General features: G+C 40.5%; 1 protein-coding gene across 30 annotated transcripts in view; it reads right to left on the bottom strand.

The window, feature by feature from the left end:
- Positions 1-23,604, bottom strand: part of add1 (adducin 1 (alpha)) — a 46,922-nt gene that overhangs the window by 5,396 nt on the left and 17,922 nt on the right. For 2 of the 30 annotated variants that reach the window (XM_037752050.1, XM_037752048.1), the window contains exons 3-19: positions 21,761-21,923; positions 21,283-21,434; positions 20,110-20,190; positions 19,779-19,928; positions 19,542-19,685; positions 19,293-19,391; positions 18,840-19,013; positions 16,545-16,895; positions 11,930-12,025; positions 11,044-11,136; positions 10,628-10,645; positions 8,669-8,755; positions 6,829-6,985; positions 6,011-6,379; positions 5,067-5,159; positions 3,221-3,254; positions 2,638-2,653 (exon numbers count right to left, since the gene is read on the bottom strand). In XM_037752050.1, coding sequence (XP_037607978.1) covers position 2,653; positions 3,221-3,254; positions 5,067-5,159; positions 6,011-6,379; positions 6,829-6,985; positions 8,669-8,755; positions 10,628-10,645; positions 11,044-11,136; positions 11,930-12,025; positions 16,545-16,895; positions 18,840-19,013; positions 19,293-19,391; positions 19,542-19,685; positions 19,779-19,928; positions 20,110-20,190; positions 21,283-21,434; positions 21,761-21,923 — 2,262 coding nt within the window. In that variant the 3' untranslated portion in view covers positions 2,638-2,652. Of the gene's footprint in view, positions 1-2,637; positions 2,654-3,216; positions 3,255-5,066; positions 5,172-6,010; positions 6,380-6,828; positions 6,986-8,668; positions 8,756-10,627; positions 10,646-11,043; positions 11,137-11,929; positions 12,026-16,544; positions 16,896-18,839; positions 19,014-19,292; positions 19,392-19,541; positions 19,686-19,778; positions 19,929-20,109; positions 20,191-21,282; positions 21,435-21,760; positions 21,924-23,604 lie in introns of all 30 variants that reach the window. The other 28 variants (XM_037752045.1, XM_037752044.1, XM_037752061.1 and 25 more) reach the window with 26 other exon arrangements.

Genomic DNA, 23,604 nt, shown 5'->3' with positions numbered 1-23,604 from the left:
AAGACATGCGCAGTGTAACTGATGACGCATTCATGGCGCGACATACATGAAACTTGCCTTGGCGGAGGTCTGCGCTCTCCGAGTTCACTTCTAGTTATATAAACTATTAACCTCTTAACAATTCGACAGTCACTGTTCTGTCTTTTAGAGGTTGTAGCGGGCTCAGTCTTAAAGCTAGAGTGAAGATACTAGTATTGTCACGAAGGAGGCTAAAATAACGTTCCAAACTTATGCTCGATTTTGGCGAGGAAAAACTGGCATGGCCATTTACAAAGGGGTCCTTTGACCTCTGACCTCAAGATATGTGAAGGAAAACTCTATCTTCTGAAATCTGTATCTTTTTAGATAAAACAGATGTTGACAAACTGCATAATTTGCAGTAGAAAAAAGGTAATAAATTGCTATGTCTTATTGCAGTACTCAGCATATCGCAAAATGTTTAAAATCGCAATAAGATCGTATCGTGACTTAAAGGACCCATATTGTAAAAAGTGAGATTTTCAGGTCTTTATATTATAAAGCAGGTTTAATTGCTATATAAATACTGTTAAACTATCAAAACACTCAATATACGGAGAAATACACACAGCCCGTATTCAGAAATTGTGCGTTTGAAACAAGCCGTTAGGATTTCTGTCCATTTGTGTTGTCACAAATATACAATATTTAGACCATTACACGGTTTAAACATGAACGTTCTAAATGTGTCCCAGTTTGTTTCCTGTTGCAGTGTATGTAAATGACATCAGCTAACAGGAAGTAAACATGGACCCAAACTATTGCCTAGAAATGCAATTCCATTGCAATTCCGTTGAAATGCACTAAAACGTAGCGTTTCAGATAGAGGGTAAATACAGGTATATTCAGGCAGCCAGTACGAGAAAAATAAAGGGTGTTTTTGAACATTACAGCATGTAAACATGTTCTAGTAGAAACACTGCGTACTTTTCTAACGCAGGACGAGGCTGGTTCTGGGAATATAACTTGTGTTCAGGTCACCGTGCCCTTATCCTGTTTATATTTTAAATAAAGATCCAAATTTAAAAAAAACTAAAAAATAATTTCATTTAGTTTTCTTCACAGAAATGAAGGTCTTGCAACCCCATGTAAAGCTTTGGCGACACCTAGTGGGGTTCGGGTCCCCCCAGGTTGGGAACCAGTGATCTAGTATGTGGACTTCATTTTTGCATGCTTTCCTATCCAGCGACTAGTATTATCATCTGGATGTAAGTGCTTTTTTTTTTAAAAATCCTTTAAAAATACTCCCAGCAAAAAGAGTCAAGAAGCAACAAGGTCAGTGCATTTTTTGGTCATTGGATTTTCCTTTCACAAACAGATATTAAAAAACAAAAAATGAGTGGTAATTTGATTTTAAAATACAAAATTGAAATACAAGGCATTTTTCTTTCTCAGGGTCGAAAAGGGATGAACAAAACTTAAAAAACGGGTTGATTTTCATTTTCTATTTCTTAAAACAAAAAATAAAATCACTAGAAGACAGAAACGAAAAAATGCCTGATTTTTCATATTCGGCGTCCTCCAGGCTGGACACATAACGTTGGTCTCTATGTGCAGCCGGCTGTGAGACAAGTGGTCAGGGGCCGTCTACAAAGTGCATCGTCGAAAAGAGATGCTATAAAAATATTCAATAACTTCGTTATACAGTGTAGTACCACCAAAATGACTTCACACATCAATGCTTTGGACAAATATACTTTTGCATAATTTTGGTGAATTTTTAATGGGAAAAATATTCAATAACTTCAGTAATAAACAGTGTAGTATCATAACATTTTTTCCCTGAGACACACTCTTTTATTGTTTAAAAAAAAACTACATACTGATCCATGTCCATCACCTTCAGTTACACAGCAGCACTGTACTTTTTTTCCTCTCATACACAGCACCGTTCTCATACGCGCTCTTACTTTTTAAATGGCAACTTCCGGTCGCAGGCTATGTAAAAAAACAGGCGTATTTTGTTTCTGTCTTGTAGTGATTTTTTTTTTATTTTTTAGAAATAGAAAATTAAAATGAACCTGTTTTTAAAGTTTAGTTCATCCCTTTTTGACCCTGAGAAAGAAAAAAGGCCTCATATTTCAATTTAAATTTTTGTATTTTAAAACGAAAATCAAATAACCACTAACGTTTTGTTTTTTAACATCCGTTTGTGAAAGGAAAATCGAATGACCAAAAGATACACTGACCCAACAAGAGCTGGTTCTGGATCCAGAAGCTCTGCTGCTTCAGTCAGACCTTTCCAGGGATCAGTGAAGCCAAACGGAATCCAAACCACAGCTTTTAGCTCAGCTACAAGCTCACACAGTGCTGTCAGTTGCAAAACAACTACAGCTTTGTTCAGTTTTAATGTAGCTCACATGCTACAGAGAAAAACCCCTGTCGTCAAGACCTGAGAAAACACTACTACACACCAGCCTGCATTTCACAACTCTCGTGTCAGAACAGAGATAGGGCCGAACTCACAGACAGATAAAAATGGAGACTCAACAACACCACACAGCCAAAAAGCATTGGACCTCGACCATCTTTCACACTAAACCAACAGAGAGTCTCAAGCGAAGCCGACAGCAGCATGTTTGGTTGGAAAGCCACACCCCAAAGAAAACACCGATGTACCTGGTAAAGGACTCGTCTGTAAAAGACAAACAAACATGTTGAAAACATTACCTGATTTCTTCCATGACACAAAAGTGCAATATAACATTGATAAAAGTGCTTAATGTGCAAGAGAGGGTTGGTTAATTTGACAGTGAATCGTTGGCAGGAGGAAAAGAGAGGTTATCTAATGTGAGAGGTTTGGTGAGTTGTGAGGTTTACTCCAGGAACATCCTCCACTTTTGTTTTATCATTCTGGTTAATGGGACTTTAAAGCATATTGCTCATTGGATTGTAAGGAAAATGTATCAAGATAACTTGTTATTTCTTGCCATGGTCATTTATTTATTTCCCACTTTTTTCGTGACAAAAAGGAGGAGCTCTGAAATAACCCCCATCAACCCCCAAGAAAGAGATTCAGGAGTTCAGAGAACCGAGTTAAAACCGACTGAACAGTCTCAAACCCCGGATAAAAAAGGGGTTAGTTCAGACCACAGAACAGCTCTACTAGTGAAGCCATGCAACGGAAAAACAAGGGCGATGATCAAACACAAGGTATGGAGGGTGAGGGTAATTAGGAGGGTGGTGAACAGTACGTACTTACTATGGCAACAGGTACTCTTTTGCATTTCCATCTCCTGATTGTAATCGCAGCCACAAAGAAGGAAAAAGCACAAGTAGAAACAAATGTCTATGCAGGTCAAACCACAGGCACAGTGTTAAATCAAAAAATTAATCAAAATGTGAGAAAAAAAAAAAAAAAGAGAAAAACACCAGAAGAAAATCTTAAAAAGAATGGTTGATAACCATTCTTAGTAGACCCCAAAAAGATGGAGAATGGAAGTGAAGGGGGTAAAGGAGATACTGTACATAGAGACATATGTTATATAACAACATTTCAAGGTATTAGATTACACCTTCGATCAAAACCACTCATCCCCCTTCTTCCCTCATGCAGAAAACTTGTAATGTATGACTGGAATAATGCCAATTATTGCTTAAATAAAGATTATAACTTTAACTTATTCAATTTTTTTAAGAGCCAGTTCTGGTATCATCATGCATGATACTGTTCACAGAGGTGTAATCCAATAGTAATAAAGACCAAGAGGGAGAAAAATAAATATAAAAATAGCCGTGTAGAGATGTCTGCACTGGGGTCCATCAATAAATGCTCATTCTTTTCAAATATATCATATCTCTTCTATTCAGTGTCACTCTTTGGGCATCATGCAAGAACCAGTCGTCCTAAAACAGATTCGTTCACCAATTTTCTCGCATTTTGAATTTTCTCTTTGGTATGAACTAGGTATTAAAATATTTAATCGCGATTAATCACACATTGTTTTAGCTGTTCAAAATGTATCTTAAAGGGAGGGGTTTGTCAAGTATTTAATACTCTAATATGCTGCTTTATGCAAATGTATGTATATTTGTATTATTGTAAATCAATTAACAACACAAATCAATGACAGATATTGTCCAGAAACCCTCACAGGTACTGCATTTAGCATAAAACAATATGCTCAAATCATAACATGGCAAACTGCAACAACAGCTGTCAGTGTGTCAGTGTGCTGACTTGACTATGACTTGCCCCCAAACTGCATGTGATTATCATAAAATGGGCATGTCTGTAAAGGGGAGACTCGTGGGTACCCATAGAACCCATTTACATTCACTTATCTGGAGGTCAGAGGTCAAGGGACCCCTTTGAAAATAGCCATGCCAGTTTTTCTTTGCCAAAATGTAGCGTAAGTTTGGAGCGTAATTTAGCCTCCTTCCCAACAAGCTAGTATGACATGGCATGGCTGGTACCGAACTAAAACTGAGTCCGCTACAACCTTAAAAGTTGCGTTATTATTGCATTAACTTTGACAGCCCTAGTACGAACACAATTTAAGTGTGATCCAGACCTGTCGTAGGAGTCGTGAGCAATTAGTCTGCTGTTATCCAAAACATAGCCTTAAGTAGTATCTTAAGGGGATTAATTATACTAATTTACAATTCTCATGAACGCACGCTCGATTACGCACAGGCGGCGGTCATAGTGTTTACGCAGGTCATTTACATCTGAAGTTAAGAGCGTTTGCAGTATAAGAATAATGTTCTTGCATGAGGCCCCAATGTCCTTTCCAAACTATTTCCTGACATTACCTCTGGAGACTGTGAATTAAAGCCTTTAAGTTTCCATCTCTCATAGCGTCGACCTGATTAAAGAATCCAAACCTCTTGGCCTGTTATTACAGGAAGCACAGCACAGCACCTGTAGTAGTATTATTAAAGACCACAACATGAACGCACAGGCAGACTGCAGAGCCTTCGCGTTCCCTCCGTAGAACCCTAGAAAAGCCACCAAAAACCCAGCCAGAGGGCGAGAGAGAGAAGCCCATGCCGAACCAGGCAGAACCGGGCCGCACCAGTGTGTCAAGTATGTCGGGCCGACCTACCTTCCTCTGCTTGGACCGGGGTGCTGGGTGGCGTGGTGGTGGGTTTCTGGATCTGGGGCTCTTCCTCCTCAGGCTCTGCTAGCTGCTCCACATCTAAATGAAAACCAGCAGAAATTAAACAGAGACTGTTAAAGGAATATATCACTAAATAAATGAGCAATTCAATTATTTATACGCTACAATTTTGATTGAACCCTCAAAGAATCGTACGGCGTCAACACAACTAAACACTAAGAAAAGGGAAGACAGTACAGAAACAAATCAGGAAGGAAGCCTTAATCAGGAGAACACTGATTTCAAACAAATCCCAGTAAAAATCAACCTGAACATATTAACAGAACTAACATTAGTTTTATTGGAAATCAGTCACAAGCACAGGAGGGAGAGTGGACACCAACAGAGATATATCCAGGACAGGTTAGCAGGAAGAAAGGGAGGACACCATTATTCATGTCCCACACATGGGATGCTCTGATTGGATGACTGAGCACAGCTTCCTCCAAAAAAGATTAGCACAAGAACACACCACTGCAAAAGCACTTTTAGACAGAGCGCCCTCAAAGAGAGGGGGCGGCTTTAAATCTGAAAAAATTAGCTTCTTCACATCCTCTCTACTCAGCTCCTCGTCCAATCAAACTGCAGAAAGGTATCTGATCTGCCTGAACTCTGATGCCTTTGGACAAAACATCAGAGAGCAGGGATGGGGGGATGAGGGAGGAGGGGGGGATAATCAAGCAAAGGCTTCGAAGATTGAACTGTGGGTAGGGAGAATGCTTGCGCGTGGTAAAAAAACAGCGGCAGCAGACTCCAAACCCCCAGAAACAGGAGAGGACACAGCAGGCAGGGGGTTCCCACACTCCCAGTGCAGCGGACCAGGGCTGAGCAGGGTGAGGAGGGTTTAGCGGGAGGCCGGATTTTTTTAGGCGTGACTCCGCTTCATCTACCTGGAGCCTGATCCGCCTCAGCCGCCTCTACCACCGACGGCTCTTTGCTGAGGGCTCGCAGCACGGCGCAGTGGAACTCCTTGTGTGGGGAATCTGGAGCTGAAACAACCTCTCCCGTCGTGGAAAAAACGTCATCTGTGGAGTCTGTGCGGCCCCGACCGGCCGGCTCAGCCCCGCCGGAGAGGACGAGTGAAGGGGAGCCCTGCCCGGAGGCTGGCGTGACGGGCGTGGCGGTTGTAGGCGGGGCTCTCTGTAAGCTGGGCGAGTCATTCGCAGACTGCAGAGGTGTGGAGGCGGAGGCTTGACCCCTCGGTAGCGGTTCGGGCTCAGGACAGGCTGATCCCTCCCTACTACCGCCTCGTCCCTGCACTGTGAAGTCATGTGTACAGTATGTGTGTGTGTGTGTGTGTGTGAGATTACAACACCAATCTGAAGTTCACTGGGTTTTTGCATGATCCTGCAGGAAGGTAAATATTCTTTTATTACAAGTATCCTTTAAAAAAAATCTTCTAATTTTATTATGAGCATGTTCATTAGCTGCACATACCTTGAACAGAAAACATATAGTACAACATCAACATGTAACAGTTCAGGTGATCTCTACCTAATTCTTGCCTGTATCTATACTTGCTGTGAAGACAGATCTAAATGACTTTTCTAGAGGGAGGTCGAGGAAGAGTGATTACAGGAGGAGGGAGCTGTGAGTTACACAACACAATTCCCTTTTGTCCATGCAATGCAATTTTACCAAGACAACTAAGGATTCAGTATGTTTTGTTTCTTTCACATTTTACTGAGATTTATTTATCAGTCGTTACCTTCAGGTCCCTTCTGGTTCTGCTCCACCTCCTTACGGTACTCGTCCAGCTCCTGGTCGGTGAGTTTGTTGAAGGGGTTGGGACCCTGCTTGCTGATGATGACCCTGGGCTGGTACTCCTTCTCAATGATGGCCTTGGATGCGGTCACTAGCTCCCCCTACAGGACACACAGAGGGGAAGGCAGGGGGAGATGATGAGTCACTGCAGGTTACACATGGAAGGATTTAACAGATTGAAAACTAGCTGCTGTATCAAATGATATCAAGGATTATCAGATAAGAGGCAGGTTACACACAGAACTATAATGCAGCATGAGCAGAAGTATATCAGCCGTAGATGAATAAATGTGTCTTCAGGGCACAAGTTAGAGCTAACAGACCCTTTAGAAACTCAGGAAGCACACGTTATGATGAAAAATAACAGGTTACTTCTTATTATGTTACCAAAGAGCAGGATTATTCATGTTTCATGTTCATTTTATACAATAAACACAGCTATTTGAGAAAGAGTTCAAGCCAACTGAGGCACACAGGAAATAGTCAAGATGAAGCAAAAAAAAAAAAAAAAAGAAAGATCGCAGTAACTATCAACAATAGCTGTGTTCTTTAACCTCTTCCACTCCTTGAGGGCGCTGGCGCCGACTTTACTTTTTTCAGAGGCTGTAGCAGGTTCAGAGCTAGAGTGAAGTTACTGATATCAAATAAAACTAGAAATCCTAATGAATCCATTGGTACCAACCATGTCATGCTAAAACGTTAAAGTTACGCTACATTTTGGAAAAACTGGCATGGCCATTTTCGAAAGGGATCCTTGAGCTCTGACATGAAACTTCACGACCACAAACTAGAGACCTAGAGTATTCAGAGGATAGATGGATTTCCTAGCTATATTGACAATAAGGGGGTTTCTGAGCAGTTTACACAACAGAAGCCCTCGCCATCCAATCACCAAAAAGTGCAATTCTTGCAGAAATCTCCAAAATGTCAAAAGTTTTTGAAACCAAATCACAGCATGGCTTTTTCTATGGTGATCCTCAAGGTCTTGGTGTCTTAATGTGGTATTTTGGAGGGATTATTGATCATTTTTATCAATTCTCGAGTGGACATTTTTTTTTAAATTTAGCACCAAATCTGTGTACCAAATGGTATCAACCCAATAATTGCTGGGAATGACCATCATAATATTCTAAACCCTCATACACTTTAAACATATATTTCAATTAAGTCATTAATTATTTTGTTAATTTCTGATTTATGACTAGAACAACTTGTCACACAGTGCTGAGCTGCACCAATTATATGTGACATCTACTGCTGACCTGCTATCTCCCCCTAAGGACCCCCTGTACCCCCCTAAAAAAGACAAAAAATGGGACTATGAAAAAAAGGGGGGGGGGGGGTCGGGGGTGGAAAAGGTTAACCCAAAAACATATTAGTTTTAACTTCATTTACTCTTTTAAGCATTTTTTTTTTTTTTTTAAATTCTGTACCATTCATGCAGCAAACCCCACCATCAGTGGATCTAATAGCTGTCCTCTTTCGTGCCCACTTCAACTTCCAACAACAAGAAAATCTCTCCTGCAGACGGACTCAAGATACACATCGATCTTTTACCTCAAGGACCCTAGCTGGCACGAAAAAAACATTAACTTTATCCAAAGTTCTCGGCTCTAGAATGCATAATCATGCAGAAAAGACAAGGTCTCATGACCACACAAACAGAACGAGAGAAAACGGCCTCATTCTAGCACCATTATTCACTTCATCTATCAGGTGGCTATCTGCAGGCTCAGAGGAATGACTGGAGGGTGATGTGGAGTACAGGTGAATAGTATTTGTACCTTTCTAATTGATTTAGCAGGACTATAGGACCCCTCGGACACATCGAGGCCGTCAATAGTGTCTGTACAGTCAGACAGAGGGGCGTCCTGCAATAGTAAACCCAGTGAGGAGGGGGGGCACAACCCAGCTCTTAAACACCAGCACATTCAAATCAGCAGTCTGTCAGGCAGGCAGGAATGTGTGCAGGAACATACCACCTTTCACCCACCCACACCCACACACACACACAAACAAAGGTGGAAGGACGATATATCTCACTCAACTATAAATACTATTATGCAAGTAATCCTCAAGCACACGTGACGGTACTACTTTGAGTGACATATTTATGGTCACTGTGAAATGTCGACCTGGCCATGACCAGAATAAGAATACACACTTATAAAGTTTGGAGACAATACCTCTCAGAAAAGAGGCAGAAAAGTGATTTTAAAATAAAATACACAACTGCAAGCTCATCTTTAAGTAGTTAAAAAGCTGTGTGAAATCTTGGTATAAGTAGGGTTAATAATACATTTTCTATTTGTCTTATTAGTCACTTTCCACCTCTGCATACACACATACCATACAGACATACCCAAGCAATGGAAATGCATGCAAAGAGCGGTGGTTCTGGGGCTGTGAGAAGCAGAGCAGCGATGGAGCAAATATCTGAGCTCATGCATTGTAAAGACAAATGATCCACATCAAGGGCGCCTTTGACATGCTGGGTGACGTTTTAGGTAGCCCCTAAAACCTGTTTAACGCCCTTTAAAAATGATTAGCAGCTCTGTTTTAATTTGTCCTACCCCTCATGGTGTTTGGGTTAAAGATGCAGTGTGTAGGATCTGGCGGCATCTAGCGGTATCTAGCGGTGAGGTTTCAGAATGCAACCAACTGAAACTTCTGCCGTGTGTCAAGCGTGTCGGAGAACTACGGTGGCAAACGCGAAAATGCGAAAGGCCCTCTCCAGAGCTAGTGTTTGGTTTGTCCATTCTGGGCTACTGTAGATATTAACAGCTCATTCTAGGGTAACTAAAACACAATTATTCTTATTTTTTTGGTGATTATACACTAAAGAAAACCTACTTATTAATATTATATTCCATTTCTGCCAATAGATCCCCCGAAATGTTACACACTGTTCCTTTAAATGTCCAGGAAGTCATAGAATTGAGCTAATATCTGCCCAAGGGAGGACAAACCATGCAAACTCATACGTCAAATTTTAAGCAATTTTTAATTATTAATTCTCAAAAGAGGATAAAGAGTGCATGCACCATAGGTGCCGGACTACAAGACTTTTTGTTCCCCCACTTTCCCGTGTTATGGTAAAAAAAAACGGTAACGCCTGCCAGGTAGAATGTCGGCGATAATGTCTTGATGGCGTCTAACATGTTGGACCGTCATCCTATCATAATCAACCATTGTGTAGCCTAATTCAAATGAAATCTAAGTGTTCTGACATCCAGCCCACTACAGTTTCATAATGATCCGGAAATATTTTTCCACTTCTCTTCTTTTGATAGTTTAACAGTATTTATATATCACTTAAACCTGCTTTATAATATAAAAGACATGAAAATCTCACTTTTTACAATATTGGACCTTTAAAATGTACAAAGGGTCCAAGGTCTCCCGCCCCCCATAGTCTCACTGAATCCTGTGGGAAACGCTGTATTATGTCATCCAAAACTGAATGCCCCCCCCCCACTTAGAAACATATTCCAGCGCCGCAGGCATGCACAGAAATAAAAGTATATTAGACTGTAATGATCTGATCCGATGAAGGAGCTTGTTAAACATGTTAGTAACTGCAAGTTGACCAGTCTGCATGTGCTGAGACAGGTAACTCAATAAATCAAAACCAAAAAAGAAATGAAGGAGAAAAAAAGAAAACTATGTATGAATATGGACACGACCTGAGCTGGCAGGTTTGGAGAGCAGAGTGAGGTTACCTCTCCCAAACACTTACTCACCTGCCAGATTGACAATCTCTGTGGTCAAAGAATAATGGGACAGTTACAAAAGTCACTCCGTGCTCTGGGACACAACATGGAGGACATGTTTCAGTGCTCGCTGTTATCAACGGTGAAGTTACTCCCTTCAGAAACTGATGTCAGATCAGATTACAATGAACATTTTCTTTCATTAAAGCTTAAAGGACAACTTCAAGCACAATATTCACACTTTGCAGGGTTTTGGTTTAAGGGGGAGACTCCAGACCTGGACAGAATATATCAGGAGATTTTTTTTTTAAATACATTTTAAATGCATTTAAACTGAATAGAGGAGACCAAACTAAAGTATTTAATCAGTAAGAGACTCCTATTCATCTCCAGGTCAGGATGGCTGTAGCAGCGAGGGTTTTAATGTGCAGAGTTCTCAGACTGACCTGGTTGAAGGTGCGCTCCCCCCCGGAGCCGGCACAAAGGACCTGAGACTGGGGCCCTGCTGTCTTTATGTCCTGCAGGTTCTGCTCACGGATCTACGGACAACAACATTTGAATTAATCCAGGGGTCAGCAACTTGTGGCTCCAGAGCCACATACGGCTCTTTAGCTCCTTTCCAGTGGCTCCCTGTGGATTTTTAAAATTGGAAATGAATAACTGTTTTCATTTTCATTTTTATTTATATTTATCATTGTTGTAGGTCTATGGTACGACGGAGTATTAGGGCCACATTGAGAAAAAATAAATAAATCTGAGATTTCGAGAATAACGTCATAGGTTTACGAGAAAAAAAAGTTGTAATATTATGAGAATAAAGTCATATTATTATAAAGTAGTAATTTTACATGTTATTTTATTTTTTTCCTCTTAAAGTTCTGACTTTATTCTCCTAATGCTACGACTTTTTTTTCTCATAAAATTATGACTTTATTCTCGTAATATTACGACTTTTTTTCTCGTAAAATTATGACTTTATTCTCATAATATTACGACTTTTTTTCTCGTAAAATTATGACTTTATTCTGGAAATCTCTGAATTTTTTCCCTCAATGTAGCCCTAATACCCCGTAGTACATTTGCTCTTTGGCCCTCACTGCATTAGACTTATATACTATATACTTAGACTATAAACTGTGTTACCTTCATCACAATGCTCAAATGTTTTGCTGCTCCAGACAGATTTTTTTTTTCTTTGCCTAAAATGGGTCTTTTGATATTTAAAGTTGCTGACCCCTGAATTAGTCACATAAGAATAATAAACATACGCTGTATCAGGAGCCTCAGATGGTCTTTTGTTTCACAAAAGTAAAGAAGAGAAACACGTGATACCTTATTCCTCATTTCCAGGACGTCTTTTGGGTTGGTGTTCATCGGGATGAACTGATTGGCTACGGCAGCCTGGCGGAGTCCTTCTTCCTTTGTCCACTGTAAATACCACATAAAGTGTTAGAAAAAACAACCAATACCTGATATACTGAAAGAGGTACAAAAATAGATTTAGACAAAACACTATGCAGGCTTCACAATACAGGAAACATGCTGAACTGAAATGGACAAAGTTGGATGGCTGTAAAAAGGCTTGAATGTAAAAAAGTGAACCAATGATGATGAGATCCATTTAGAAATTTAGTCGGGGACTGTTCTACATCACCTACGTTACCTCTCGGATGCTTACTTATCAACCCAAAACACTGTATTATATCTAAATACGTTTTTCATACCTACCTCAAGTCTTGTGTGAGTGATGCACGATTCTTGTGATCTATGTACGTTGCTGCTGTAACACTAACATTTCCCTTTGGGGATCAATAAAGTCAATCTATCTACCTCTCTATCCAGTAATAATGTGGTGCAGTGGGGCTCAAACACAGACTGGAGCAGGGATTACATTGTCTAAATGGAGATTATTAGTGTTTTTTGTGTGTGTGTGTGTGTGTCCATTGTGTGTGTCTCACAGGGGCATATGCGTTTAATTTAAAAGGTAATGTGTAGAATTTGGTGGCATCTAGTGGTGTGGTTGCAGATTGCAACCAGCTGAGTACCCCTCCGCTCGCTCCTCCCTTACTAAGACTGCGGTAACGTGAACCGCAGAGTGCAAAACCGTGGTAACGCTGTTCGCCTTGCTCAGAGGTCATCTTTACCATAATAACACTACTTTAGGAGCAACGAAGTCAGACGGCGGCTGGCGGTAGCACGGTTTTCCACTCTGCGGCTCACGTTACCGCAGTTTCACAAGCGTGTCAGAGAACTACAGTGGCCTTCAGGTAACTTAAAAACGTAAAAGTCTCTCTAGAGCTGGTGTTTGGTTTGTCCGTTCTGGGCTACTGTAGAAACATGGTGGAGCAACATGGGGGACTCCATGAAGAGGACCCACTCCCTATGTAGATATGAAGGGCTCATTCTAAGCTAACGAAAACACAATGATTCTTAGTTTCAGGTGATTAATCAATATTATATTTAATTTCTGCTGATACAGCCCCTTTAAAAAAAAAAATCATTGAAATCCGTTTTAGTATTTATATATTATGCATATCATTTCAAACAAAAGAGCTAATAGCGGTATTCTGTAATTGATTTTTTTTTTTATGTTTATCCGTTAGAGGGAATGCTTGAACACTAGACACTCCAAGATGAACCCGCAAAAAGGCTGCTGGAAGCAGGCTGCTGTTCTCATAACACCGTTTGCAGCTATACCTAGGAGAAGTAATGCACTGTAATTCGTAATCCAGGAAGTATAAAGAGCGACACACGCAGTGTTAGGGAGAAGGTCGGGGTTGATCGGGACGGTCGGGGTTGATGGGTGGGTCAAAAAACACCGGACTTTCGCCCAGGAGACCGATGTTCGTATCCCGTGTGAAACTACTTGTCAACGTTGATTTATTTGTCACATAACTTCCATACTTAAAGGTCCCATATCGTAAAAAGTGAGATTTCCATGTCTTTTATATTATAAAGCAGGTTTAAGTGCTTTATAAATACTGTTAAACTATTAAAATTGAAACTCAATCTACAGAGAAATACACACAGCCCGGATTCAGAATTTTTTTTTAACATTACAGCATGTAAACATGTTCTAGTAGAAACATGAAATACAAGTATGAACCTGAAAAGCAGCATAATATGGGATCTTTAAGTAACGCCACTTCTGTAGTTATTTTAACCCAAACCACGATCTTTACCTAAACCTAACTAAGTCATTTTGTTGCCTAAACCTAACCAAGTTGTTTCCTATGAAGACTTTATTTTGAAAAGACTGTATGCATGTAACAAGTGGATACTGACACATGTTGCTGGACAGTCGTGGGAAAACGGGCAGAAAACGAGGAATAACATTTTGTAAGAGATCATACGAACCGCTGTATGAGAATACGTTGCAGGAAGCGATACTATGAGGAGTTGCGGTTCATGATTTTTTTAAGTTGCTGAGAAGTAAAGCTTGTGTCAGGTTTTAGGGAGCCCACACAGGAAAGGAAACACTGTTTTAAAACCCTTCAAATGGTTATACGCCTCTTTTTGAAGGATTACTTCGGAGGTGATCAGCGTCGGTGATGCTCAGTCATCGTATTTGTCATCATCATTGATATACTATCACTATCCAAAACAATCAGAAGGAGCACACTGAAGATGAACTGAAAAACATCACAGAATAAGAACCCAAAATGTAAAAAAGGGGTGAGGGAGGGAGAAGTGAGGGAGAAGTGAGGGGTGGGTGGGTGGGAGCGGGTGACAGATGATGAGGCTGGCTTACGAAGCGAGAGTGGCAGTGAGGGGTGAGCTGGCATCACCAAAGTCATTTCCCAGGCTGATACACAACAACAAGGACGACAGAGATAAGAGAGAAACACACCCGAGGACAACTCGCCCACAACGCTACAGACTAAGAGTGTATCTTTCCTGCAGAGGATGAAACCTTTTTATATCCTTTTTAATGTGGAAAACAATACCCCATCTACTTCTCACAGTGTTTTCATAAACCTGGTAATGCTCAGCATGATTGGAGGAAAAAAAAAAGTCTGTACCCATCTCTTGAACTGAATGAGCAGCGGGCGACAAATCAAATCTTCAGCTTTCATGCAAAATATCTTGTTTAACCTTTTTTTTTTTTCAAACTAGGCATGTGATTCGCGGTGGAAGGCGGTAAGCTCATGACTTTCATTCCTGCGTTTACTTTAAGCTTGGCTGGTTAGCTGTCGAAACCAACCTGGGGCTAGATGAGGGAGGGTTTCTGGATGGAAAGTAGCCGGGGTTGGTTGAGTTATGAGATGAACATGTAAACGTGATATATACTCACTGAGAGAGAGTCTCACAACACAACATTTCCTACTTTCCCAACAGGAGATAATTGATTCAAAAGTCAGGTCAAATTTCATGGCTTTTTTTTTTTTTTTTTTTTTTTTAAAATCTGTTTTTTTTTCCCAAACAAATCCACTCATGCAGGCCTCGAGGTGTTCAAAAACCAGTTTCAGAATAAACTGAAACCAGACAGAGGAAACAGATACAGCTCGGGAGAAATCAAAGGTGTTTTAGGAAACGAGAAATTAGAAAAAAAAGCAGGCTGCATAACTCTTTTTGAGGAAAGGGAATTTTGTTTAACAATTATTTTTTCTTATCAAATGCTTATAATGTATCTACATTATTCTGGTTTATTAAAGGATTCTCAGTTAGAGATATGCCACCTCCCTCATTTGTGCTGGCAAAATAAATCTTATAAATACTAGGGCTGTCAAAGTTAACGTGGTAATAACGTGCAAATTTGTTTTAACGCAGCTAATTTCTTTAACACATTAATGCAATCGATCTTTCGTTCGTTTTAAAGCTAGAGTGAAGATACTGGCATCATATGAAAATAGACAACCTAAAGAATCCCCTGGCACTGACCATGTCAACGCTCCAAAGTTACGCTAAATGTTGGCGAGGAAAAACTGTCATGGCCATTTTCAAAGGGGTTCCTTGACCTCTGACCTCCAGATATGTGAATGTAAATGGGTTCTATGGGTACCCACGAGTCTCCCCTTTACAGACATGCCCACTTCATGATAATCACATGCAGTTTTGGGGCAAGTCATAGTCAAGTCAGCACACTGACAGCTGTTGGGCTTGAGTTTGCCATGTTAGGATTTGAGCATATTATCTGTCATTGTTTTGTGTTGTTAATTGATTTCCAATAATAAATATATACATACATTTTCATAAAGCAGCATATTTGTCCACTCCCATGTTGGTAAGAGTGTTAAATACAGTTTGCAGAGATAAAAAATTTGAGATTAATTATGATAAACTATGGACAATCATACGATTAATCGGGATTAAATGTTTAAATTGATTGACAGCCCTAATAAATGCGCTTTGATATAGACTAAAATCTCACTGTACTTTACTGTATCTTTTTTCGCTGAATCATGCTTGAGCAACAAGGTGAACAAAAGCTAACTGTGTGTACTGCGAGGCGGTGAGTAAAAAGTGTAGTTAGCAGCGACGTCACCGCATCTTGCACACCTGAGGACTGGTGCCACACCCCTGCTGCTCGCTCCTCTGGGAAAAACATCAACACCAACAATGCATTTCACTACTACACATGCAGTGGGGCATGCTTTGGGCAGCTGGCCCGGCATCATGGAGTATTAGGAGACCAGGAGGGAGAAGGAGGCAAAGAGAGTTCAACGAATACTCACAGCTATGCTACGAAGTAATTAACAGAGCAGAGTGAGAAAGGAGTGGTTAATAACATCTGAAATTAAAGTGCGAGTTAGAAGAAGTGAAAAGCAGGATCCATTTTTAGCCTAGCAGTTACATAAAAAAGCTCAATAATAGATAATCGATAATCCAGCTTTGTATTATTTGACTCCTCTCTGTCCCCAGCACCTCAGGATGCCGACCACCTGCCCATTTCCACCAACAAGGTAGCTGTAAAATCTTTACTATGAACAGTAAGGTAGGCACAGACCAAGCAGTTGGTTATACAGCTTGGCACGCAGACACCAGACGAGAGAGACTGCAGCAAGGGTTTGACGTGATCGTGTGTTATGTTCGTCCACACCTTAGGCTTCGACTTGGGGCTGCCGCCGTCGGGCCCGTCCTCGTAGGGCTCGTCGGGCCGGCCGCCGGCATTGACCCAGCGGGTCTTGTCGCGCTGGCCGCGCTGGAAGCTCTGTTTCAGCGGGGAGCGAGCGCCTGAGTCGCTGTCCTCCCCGTACGAGTAGCCGCTGTGGGCGGAGGGAGCGATCTCCGCGTCACTGTACTTTTTAGCTTTGTCTCGCAATGCCGGGCAGCGGTAAGGGTAGCCCGTCCTGTAGCCCTGGGAAACAGGAAGACACACAACAACAGGGTTAATACTCCAAACTATCTATCGATGTTTAAAACAGGATTATATCTTTAAAAGAAGAATTAACACATTCTTCTTCTCTCAAACAAAACATTTCAAAACTCAACAACACTCGGGGGTTTTACTGTTACAGCATTACTTGGTCTGGTATGACCAGTAGCTTATGGCAGAGGTGTGGACTCGAGTCACATGACTTGGACTTGAGTTACAAATTTGATGACTTGACAAAATAAAAAAAGACTTGCAACTCGACTTGGACTTTAACGATACTCGATACCTTGCCCTAAGCCCAAAGTATGTTATTTTAAAAGTGTGTGCCGACGGTGTCGGAGATGTTGGGTTCATTTACTTTTTATTGATTTGTTTGGGAAGAGGATTCACTCGTGAGGGAAATAACTGAACTAAACAAACTGAATTTCTATCTTTCGTTGTTTATTGTTGAATCCCTGAAAAGTGGTGTTTTTATGCTGAACTCTGGACTCTGTATTTTTGGTGAATATTACTGGGACTTGCATTTGATTATCCTACACTTTCAACTCCCAGGATCCACTTTGTTTGAACCGATCCAACAGCATCCAATCAAGTTGCAGGAGAAAACCAGGAAGAAGTAATGTTTTGTTACTGAGCGGCAGTTACTCTGTTATTAAAATGGAATTACGTTTGGTGAAGAGTGACTTGTTTAGGACTTGAAAACTCGAAGTTTAGGACTTGGGATTTGACTTAATGCTAGCTAATGTTGGCAAACGTTAGATAGATTGCTGTGTAACTGATATTACCGAGTCAGTTTTACCCATTATCTTGTAATTGTCACTTGTGGCCTCAATGGTCTGTGTAGGAGCAGTGGTTCTCAACCTTTTTCATGTCATGGACCCCTAAATTGATACACATTAGGTCAGACACATTTTGATACTATTTCCCTTCAGGGACCTCCATGGAAAAAGATGTTGGTCGTTATGATTAAGAGCAGAATTCTACAGTTGTCTACTACAGTTGAGGAGATAACCGTGGCGGAAGTGAAACCTATGATCAGAATAGCCACTGATTCTTACTCACTAAATTAAAAAGTTTCTGGGGACCACCTGGAACTCCCTCAAGGACCCCTGGGGGTCCCTGGAACCCTGGTTGAGAACCACTGGTGTAGAGGAAAACCTAAATAGTCTTCCAACACAAGTTTCAAGCATGTAAAGTGATCATATAGAGTGGAGAAGTGGGTAGTAATTCATCCAGTAGCCATGGTTCCAGAAATGAAAAGGTCCAAAATTACAAACAAAAAAAGAGCCACCACCTCTAAGGCCTTGTCCACACGTACTGTACATGGGCATTTTTGTAAACAAAGCTTTTTCTCTGTGTTTTGGGTTTTCGTCCACACCCAAATGGCGTTTTACGTCACTGAAAACAGAGCTTTTGTAAAACTCCGGCCAGGGTGAAGATTTTCAGAAACTCTGTTTTCAGTGTTGACGTGTAGACCGACAAACACTTTTTTAGATCGTAACATCAGAGTGTTCCCTGTTATCTCCTTTGTGAGGCGTCACTAATGATGCAACATGACTTTTCACATCTTTACACATAAATGTACACTACATTGAGGAACAGAGGTGTCAGAATGCGCCACAGAGGTCACTGCTACTTATCCGATGCAACACTCCCACGACACAGACCCCGTCGCCGAGTGTATGGCCCAACCTGCCCGCTGGCTTTGACAGCGCTTCAATGGTGTTTTTGTCTGGACTGAGATTTTTTTGAAACCGTGCTTGTATGGACGGGATTTTTTGTTTTTTGAGAATGAAGGAGGAAAAACGCAGTTTAGAAAAATACCCGTGTACGTGTGGAGTAGGCCAAAATGTTCAGAGAATGAAGAACTCCCACTCCCCCCCGGAAAAGTGTTTATGTTTATGGGTTTCTTTTCTTTGTATGTACCAAGTTGTCGAGCATTCTCATGAGAGCCTCAAACTCCTGCTCCCCGACTTTCCAATTAGGGTGTGCGGAGGGCCCGTCGCCGGCTGGCTCCGGGACCCGCGGGCGCGACTTGTATTTGGCCGGATCCAGCAGCACCAGATTATCTGGCCCTCCAGCGCCGGCCAGCGTTCTCACCTGAAAGAAAATTGGGAAGGGATACCGCCAGACGGATCCGGAATACAGAAGGAAAATAAAATGTGGACACACAGAGACACACATATGGACGTCGACATGAAGAAAGATGGACATGTATAAGAGAGACAAGGGACAAAGACATTTGTTATGAAAAATGCAGACAAACAAATGGTTCTATACATCATACCACAATGATTGCAAAGTGATAATACTTAAGACATAAATAAATTGATATTTCAGAGTGTGAGTGTTCTTTGCGGCGCTCAGTGTGCATCCTACCTGGATCTCACAGGCAGTGACCAGATTGTGCATGTAATAGAAGGCTTCCTCCACTGTTTCGCCTACAGACACCAAGCCATGGTTCCTCAGGATGAGCACCTGGGAGAGAGGAAAAATAAATACAAAGTTGGCATTTCTTCTATGTGTTTCAGAAGTTACAAAATAATAATTTAGCAACCACTTTTACATTTTAAATTGATATTTCCACAGTAGTGTTCACATACATACAGACACACAGTCTGCTGTTACCTTGTTGGTAGGCCCAAGGTTCCTCTGTATGGTCAGACCTTCTTCATCATCCACCAGTATGCCTTGGTAGTCATGATAGGACAGCTCGCCCAAGGACAGCGCCTCAGGTGAGATGGGCAATAGGCCGCATTTCATGGCTGACACCTGCAACCAAACAAACATATGACATAAGACTTATAATGTGTCCGTGTCTGTGTTCATGTTGGGTGTGATTACTTTGTATAACCTGCCCCTTACCGCAGCACCCGCGGATGTGTGTATATGCACGATACACTTGACGTCGGGCCGCGAAGCGAAGATAGCAGAGTGGAGAGTGAAGCCGGCCTGGTTGACCCCGAGATTGGTGCTTCCCCGGTCGACTATCTCACCTTGAAGGTTTATCTTCACCTGGAGAGCAGGGGCAGACGACAAGGTGTTACTTTAGCTATGAATCTCACTTGTTTCAACATATTTTAATCACATGTGAAGTAAACTTAATTAATCTTCATCGAAACCACTTGAGAGATAAATGGAAAGAAAACGTAAGAAAAGACATGCAGTTCTGTTAGAGATCAGCTCAGATTCTCACCAGACTGGAGGCGGTGACTTCACTGAACAGGAGCCCAAAAGGGACAATTAGGAAGCGCTCCTGGTCTGAGCTCACCCTGACCTAAAGGAGCAGAAGACAGTCACATTAGGTTATAGTGTTACTATACTGTTCATTTCACTACAAACACCAAAGCATACTCTCTTAGAATAAATTATAAACTTCTAAAACAGATCATCTAACCTCATAACACTGTACATGTACAATTTAGCCTATATTTGTTTACATTTTTGGCAAAAATGCACCATTAAAAAGTATGCTGAATTAGCTATTAGCAGTTCCTGTTTGCAATGTACCCATGGATGCACAGAAAACTACCAGTGGACTACTTATTTTTACTTAAAAAGGTATGGAGTTATGGGAGTGACATAACAAAAAATAAATCTGTAAAAGAAGAAAGAAAATAAATGTGGAAATATAAAGAGGAATAAATAAAATAATATATAAGTATATAAATATATGTTGAAATATAAAGATGAATAAATAAGATAATATATAAGTAAATAAATAAATGTGGGAAATATAAAAAGGAATAAATAAAAGAATAAATAAGTAAATAAATAAATGTGGAAATATTAAGAGAAATAAATAAATACAAGAATAAATAGGTAAATAAAAAATGTGGAAACATAAAAAGGAAAAAATAAAAGAATAAATAAGTAAATAAAAAATGTGGAAATATAAAGAGAAAAAAATTAAGAATAAATAAATGTGGAAATATAAAGAGGAATAAATAAAACAATAAATAAATATGGAAATATAAAGACAAATGTCAAAATATAAAATAACAATTACAAGCATTTTAATTTATTTTCACATTTATTTGCTCATCAATTCTGTATATATCTATTAAGGTTGTTTTTTTTTTTACAAATATTTATTTATTTATTGCAAACAAATTACTCAGTTTTTCTGTATAATTTTCTATTTCTTTAATTAATTATTTTTTTTATAATGTCATTTATTTATTTGTATCCCTTTACTTTTCCTTATTGTTTTCCCTATTGCTTTTGCCATTCCTTCTCAGGCAAGGTTCTTTAGTGGAACAGATGGGTATACTAAAAGCCTCAATGTAAATATATCTTTACTTAACTGCTAGATGACAAATTCAGTCAACATTTTCAGTTGTACGATAAAGAAAGAAGCCCATCTTACTGTGAGGTGGTTGTAGATGAGCTCGGACCAGCCGAACAAGTCAGTGAGCCGATGAAAGGCAGCCAGCTTGCAGCGGAGTTGCTTCTCGCCCTTGTCATAGGAAATAGAGTCGGAGCCACGCAGATCATTCACTGGAGTCACCATACCCAAACCTGAGAGGAACAAAGACAGGGTTCACTTACATGAAAGAGGTGGAGAAAATAATAATAATAATAATAATAATAATAATAATAATAATAATAGGGAGGAAAAAGAGACAAAAATGGATAAAATGTAGTGTAGAAAAATAAGAACCATTCCTGATTCCCTGCTAGCAAAAACGAAAAATAATCTCACTTACAGATAATAACAATTTAATGGAGTCTGCCAACTGGAATCCTCTTTGTCCAGAAATTAACTTTGGCATACGCTGCATTACTCATCGCACAGACATCGCATTGCTGAGGTCAAAAAGTCCCTCATTCTCTCCTGTGCTTACTCATGTTGAGCGCCGCCATGCCTCCCTGCGGAGCAGCGGGATACATGGAAGGCATGCTGGTGGTCATGAAGTCTGCGATCTGCTGCAGGGCCAGCAGGCTGGTGGGCGTCTTCCCCTTCTTCAGCTGGTCCTGGATCATCGTCTCCAGCTCATCGCAGAATGCCTACCGGTCATCAACGAAGGCACAAAAACAGAAACATGTTGAGGCAAAAAAAAAAAAAAACACCATGTGTACAAGCTTTTAATAACCATACCATTGGCAGCTCAATATGGCTTTTTAACAGACATATTGTGGCACAGAGGCAGGTATAACCACACAAGTACACACATTAGCAAATCCTACACTCACTGACAGTTTAGTCAGTACACCGGTCTAATACAACAGTCCTGCAATAAATCCTACCTTCATGAAGGTTATAATCTCAAAGATTTTCATTTAAATTAATGTCTGTTAAGTCAGAATCTATCACCTAATGAGGTAACACAATGGTGACTGAGCCTAAGGCCCACTGATGAAAGTATTGCAATATTTATATATTTGCAGTATTATGAACTGGGTGTCAGTGGCAACATAGAGTGCTCCGGGGATGACGTATCTTTGTAGGCCAACCAGGAAGTTAGCATTGCACTGGTACCCTCGACAAAAAAATAAAAGGATTTTTTCCACTGGGTTTTTGCAGAAAATAAACTCTTTGGCAAACAAACGTTCATGATACTTACACGTTTTGTTTATCAAGATAATCTCCATAAAATGAACACCACTTTATGATTTTTGACTGCAATCGTCAGAAGTAAAAAGCTAACGTTAGGCTATAAACAAACTACACCACGGTCACATGAGTGTGAGTATAAACAACGAGGCTGTAAAAGAGGACGAGTCGGCGTGATGACGTTCAGTAGTCTCATTTAGATACTTGTTAGCAAGTATCTAAGCCTTTTTTTTAGACATATAAAAGCTTAAAAATTCATGAGGGGATATGTATTGATTTATTTTAGGTCGTAGAACAAAACGTTAAAATCTCTTCAGCTTGTGTTAACCACAGACCAGACGAGGGAACCGGAAGTGCTAAAATGCTAACTCATGTCCGGGCTTTAGGATTCATTCCTGTAGCACTCTATTTCCAGAAAGAAATGCTGTATTAAGTTACAGCTAATGCAGACCGAACATTTCCTACTGCTGCAGCTTCACATTAATAGCATTTAACTGGTGAAACATGAGTTGACTTTTATTATGAAGTAGCCACAGGAAGTGCAACGCGTTTTAATATTGCAGGGCGCAATGGAACAAGAAGTAGCAGCCACAGTGAGTTGTTAGATGAAGAGCTGCGGGCAGCGGCAACGGAATGAGTTTTGAAGTGGGGGGGCCAGCTTTGGATGGCTTAATACAGTGTTACCCACAGGATTTTGAGAGAATGATGGAAAAAGGCCAATTATTTCGTGACTTCTTTATTAGAATAACAATAGTTTGTTTTGCTGCCCCTGAGCACTCTGGGACCTGTGGCATTAAACCGCATTGGCTGTTACCACCACAATCAACCAGGACTGAAATCTGATGGATTGCCAATTTAAGTTTTTGTTCAAACTGATTTAGAGAGGTTTTGATTCAACTGTATGATCCGTTTTGGTGGCTGCAGTTTGTGTTATATTGATAGGTGTATTTATATCAATGAGGGTCAGCTTAAAACCAGAAACACCTCTCTTGGATAATGCAACACAAATCAACAGGACTGCGTTAGTTATGGCTGAAACTAATAAATAGGCAACTGAGTGTGTATCAACTAGGGCTGCACGATTATGGCCAAAATGATTATCACGATTACTTTGATCAATATTGAGATCACAAT

Source organism: Sebastes umbrosus, chromosome 19 (assembly GCF_015220745.1).
Source record: "Sebastes umbrosus isolate fSebUmb1 chromosome 19, fSebUmb1.pri, whole genome shotgun sequence".
Taxonomy (NCBI): Eukaryota; Metazoa; Chordata; class Actinopteri; order Perciformes; family Sebastidae; genus Sebastes; species Sebastes umbrosus.
The sequence above is the reverse complement of the archived record's forward strand: the minus strand, read 5'-3'. Positions and strand labels throughout refer to the sequence as shown.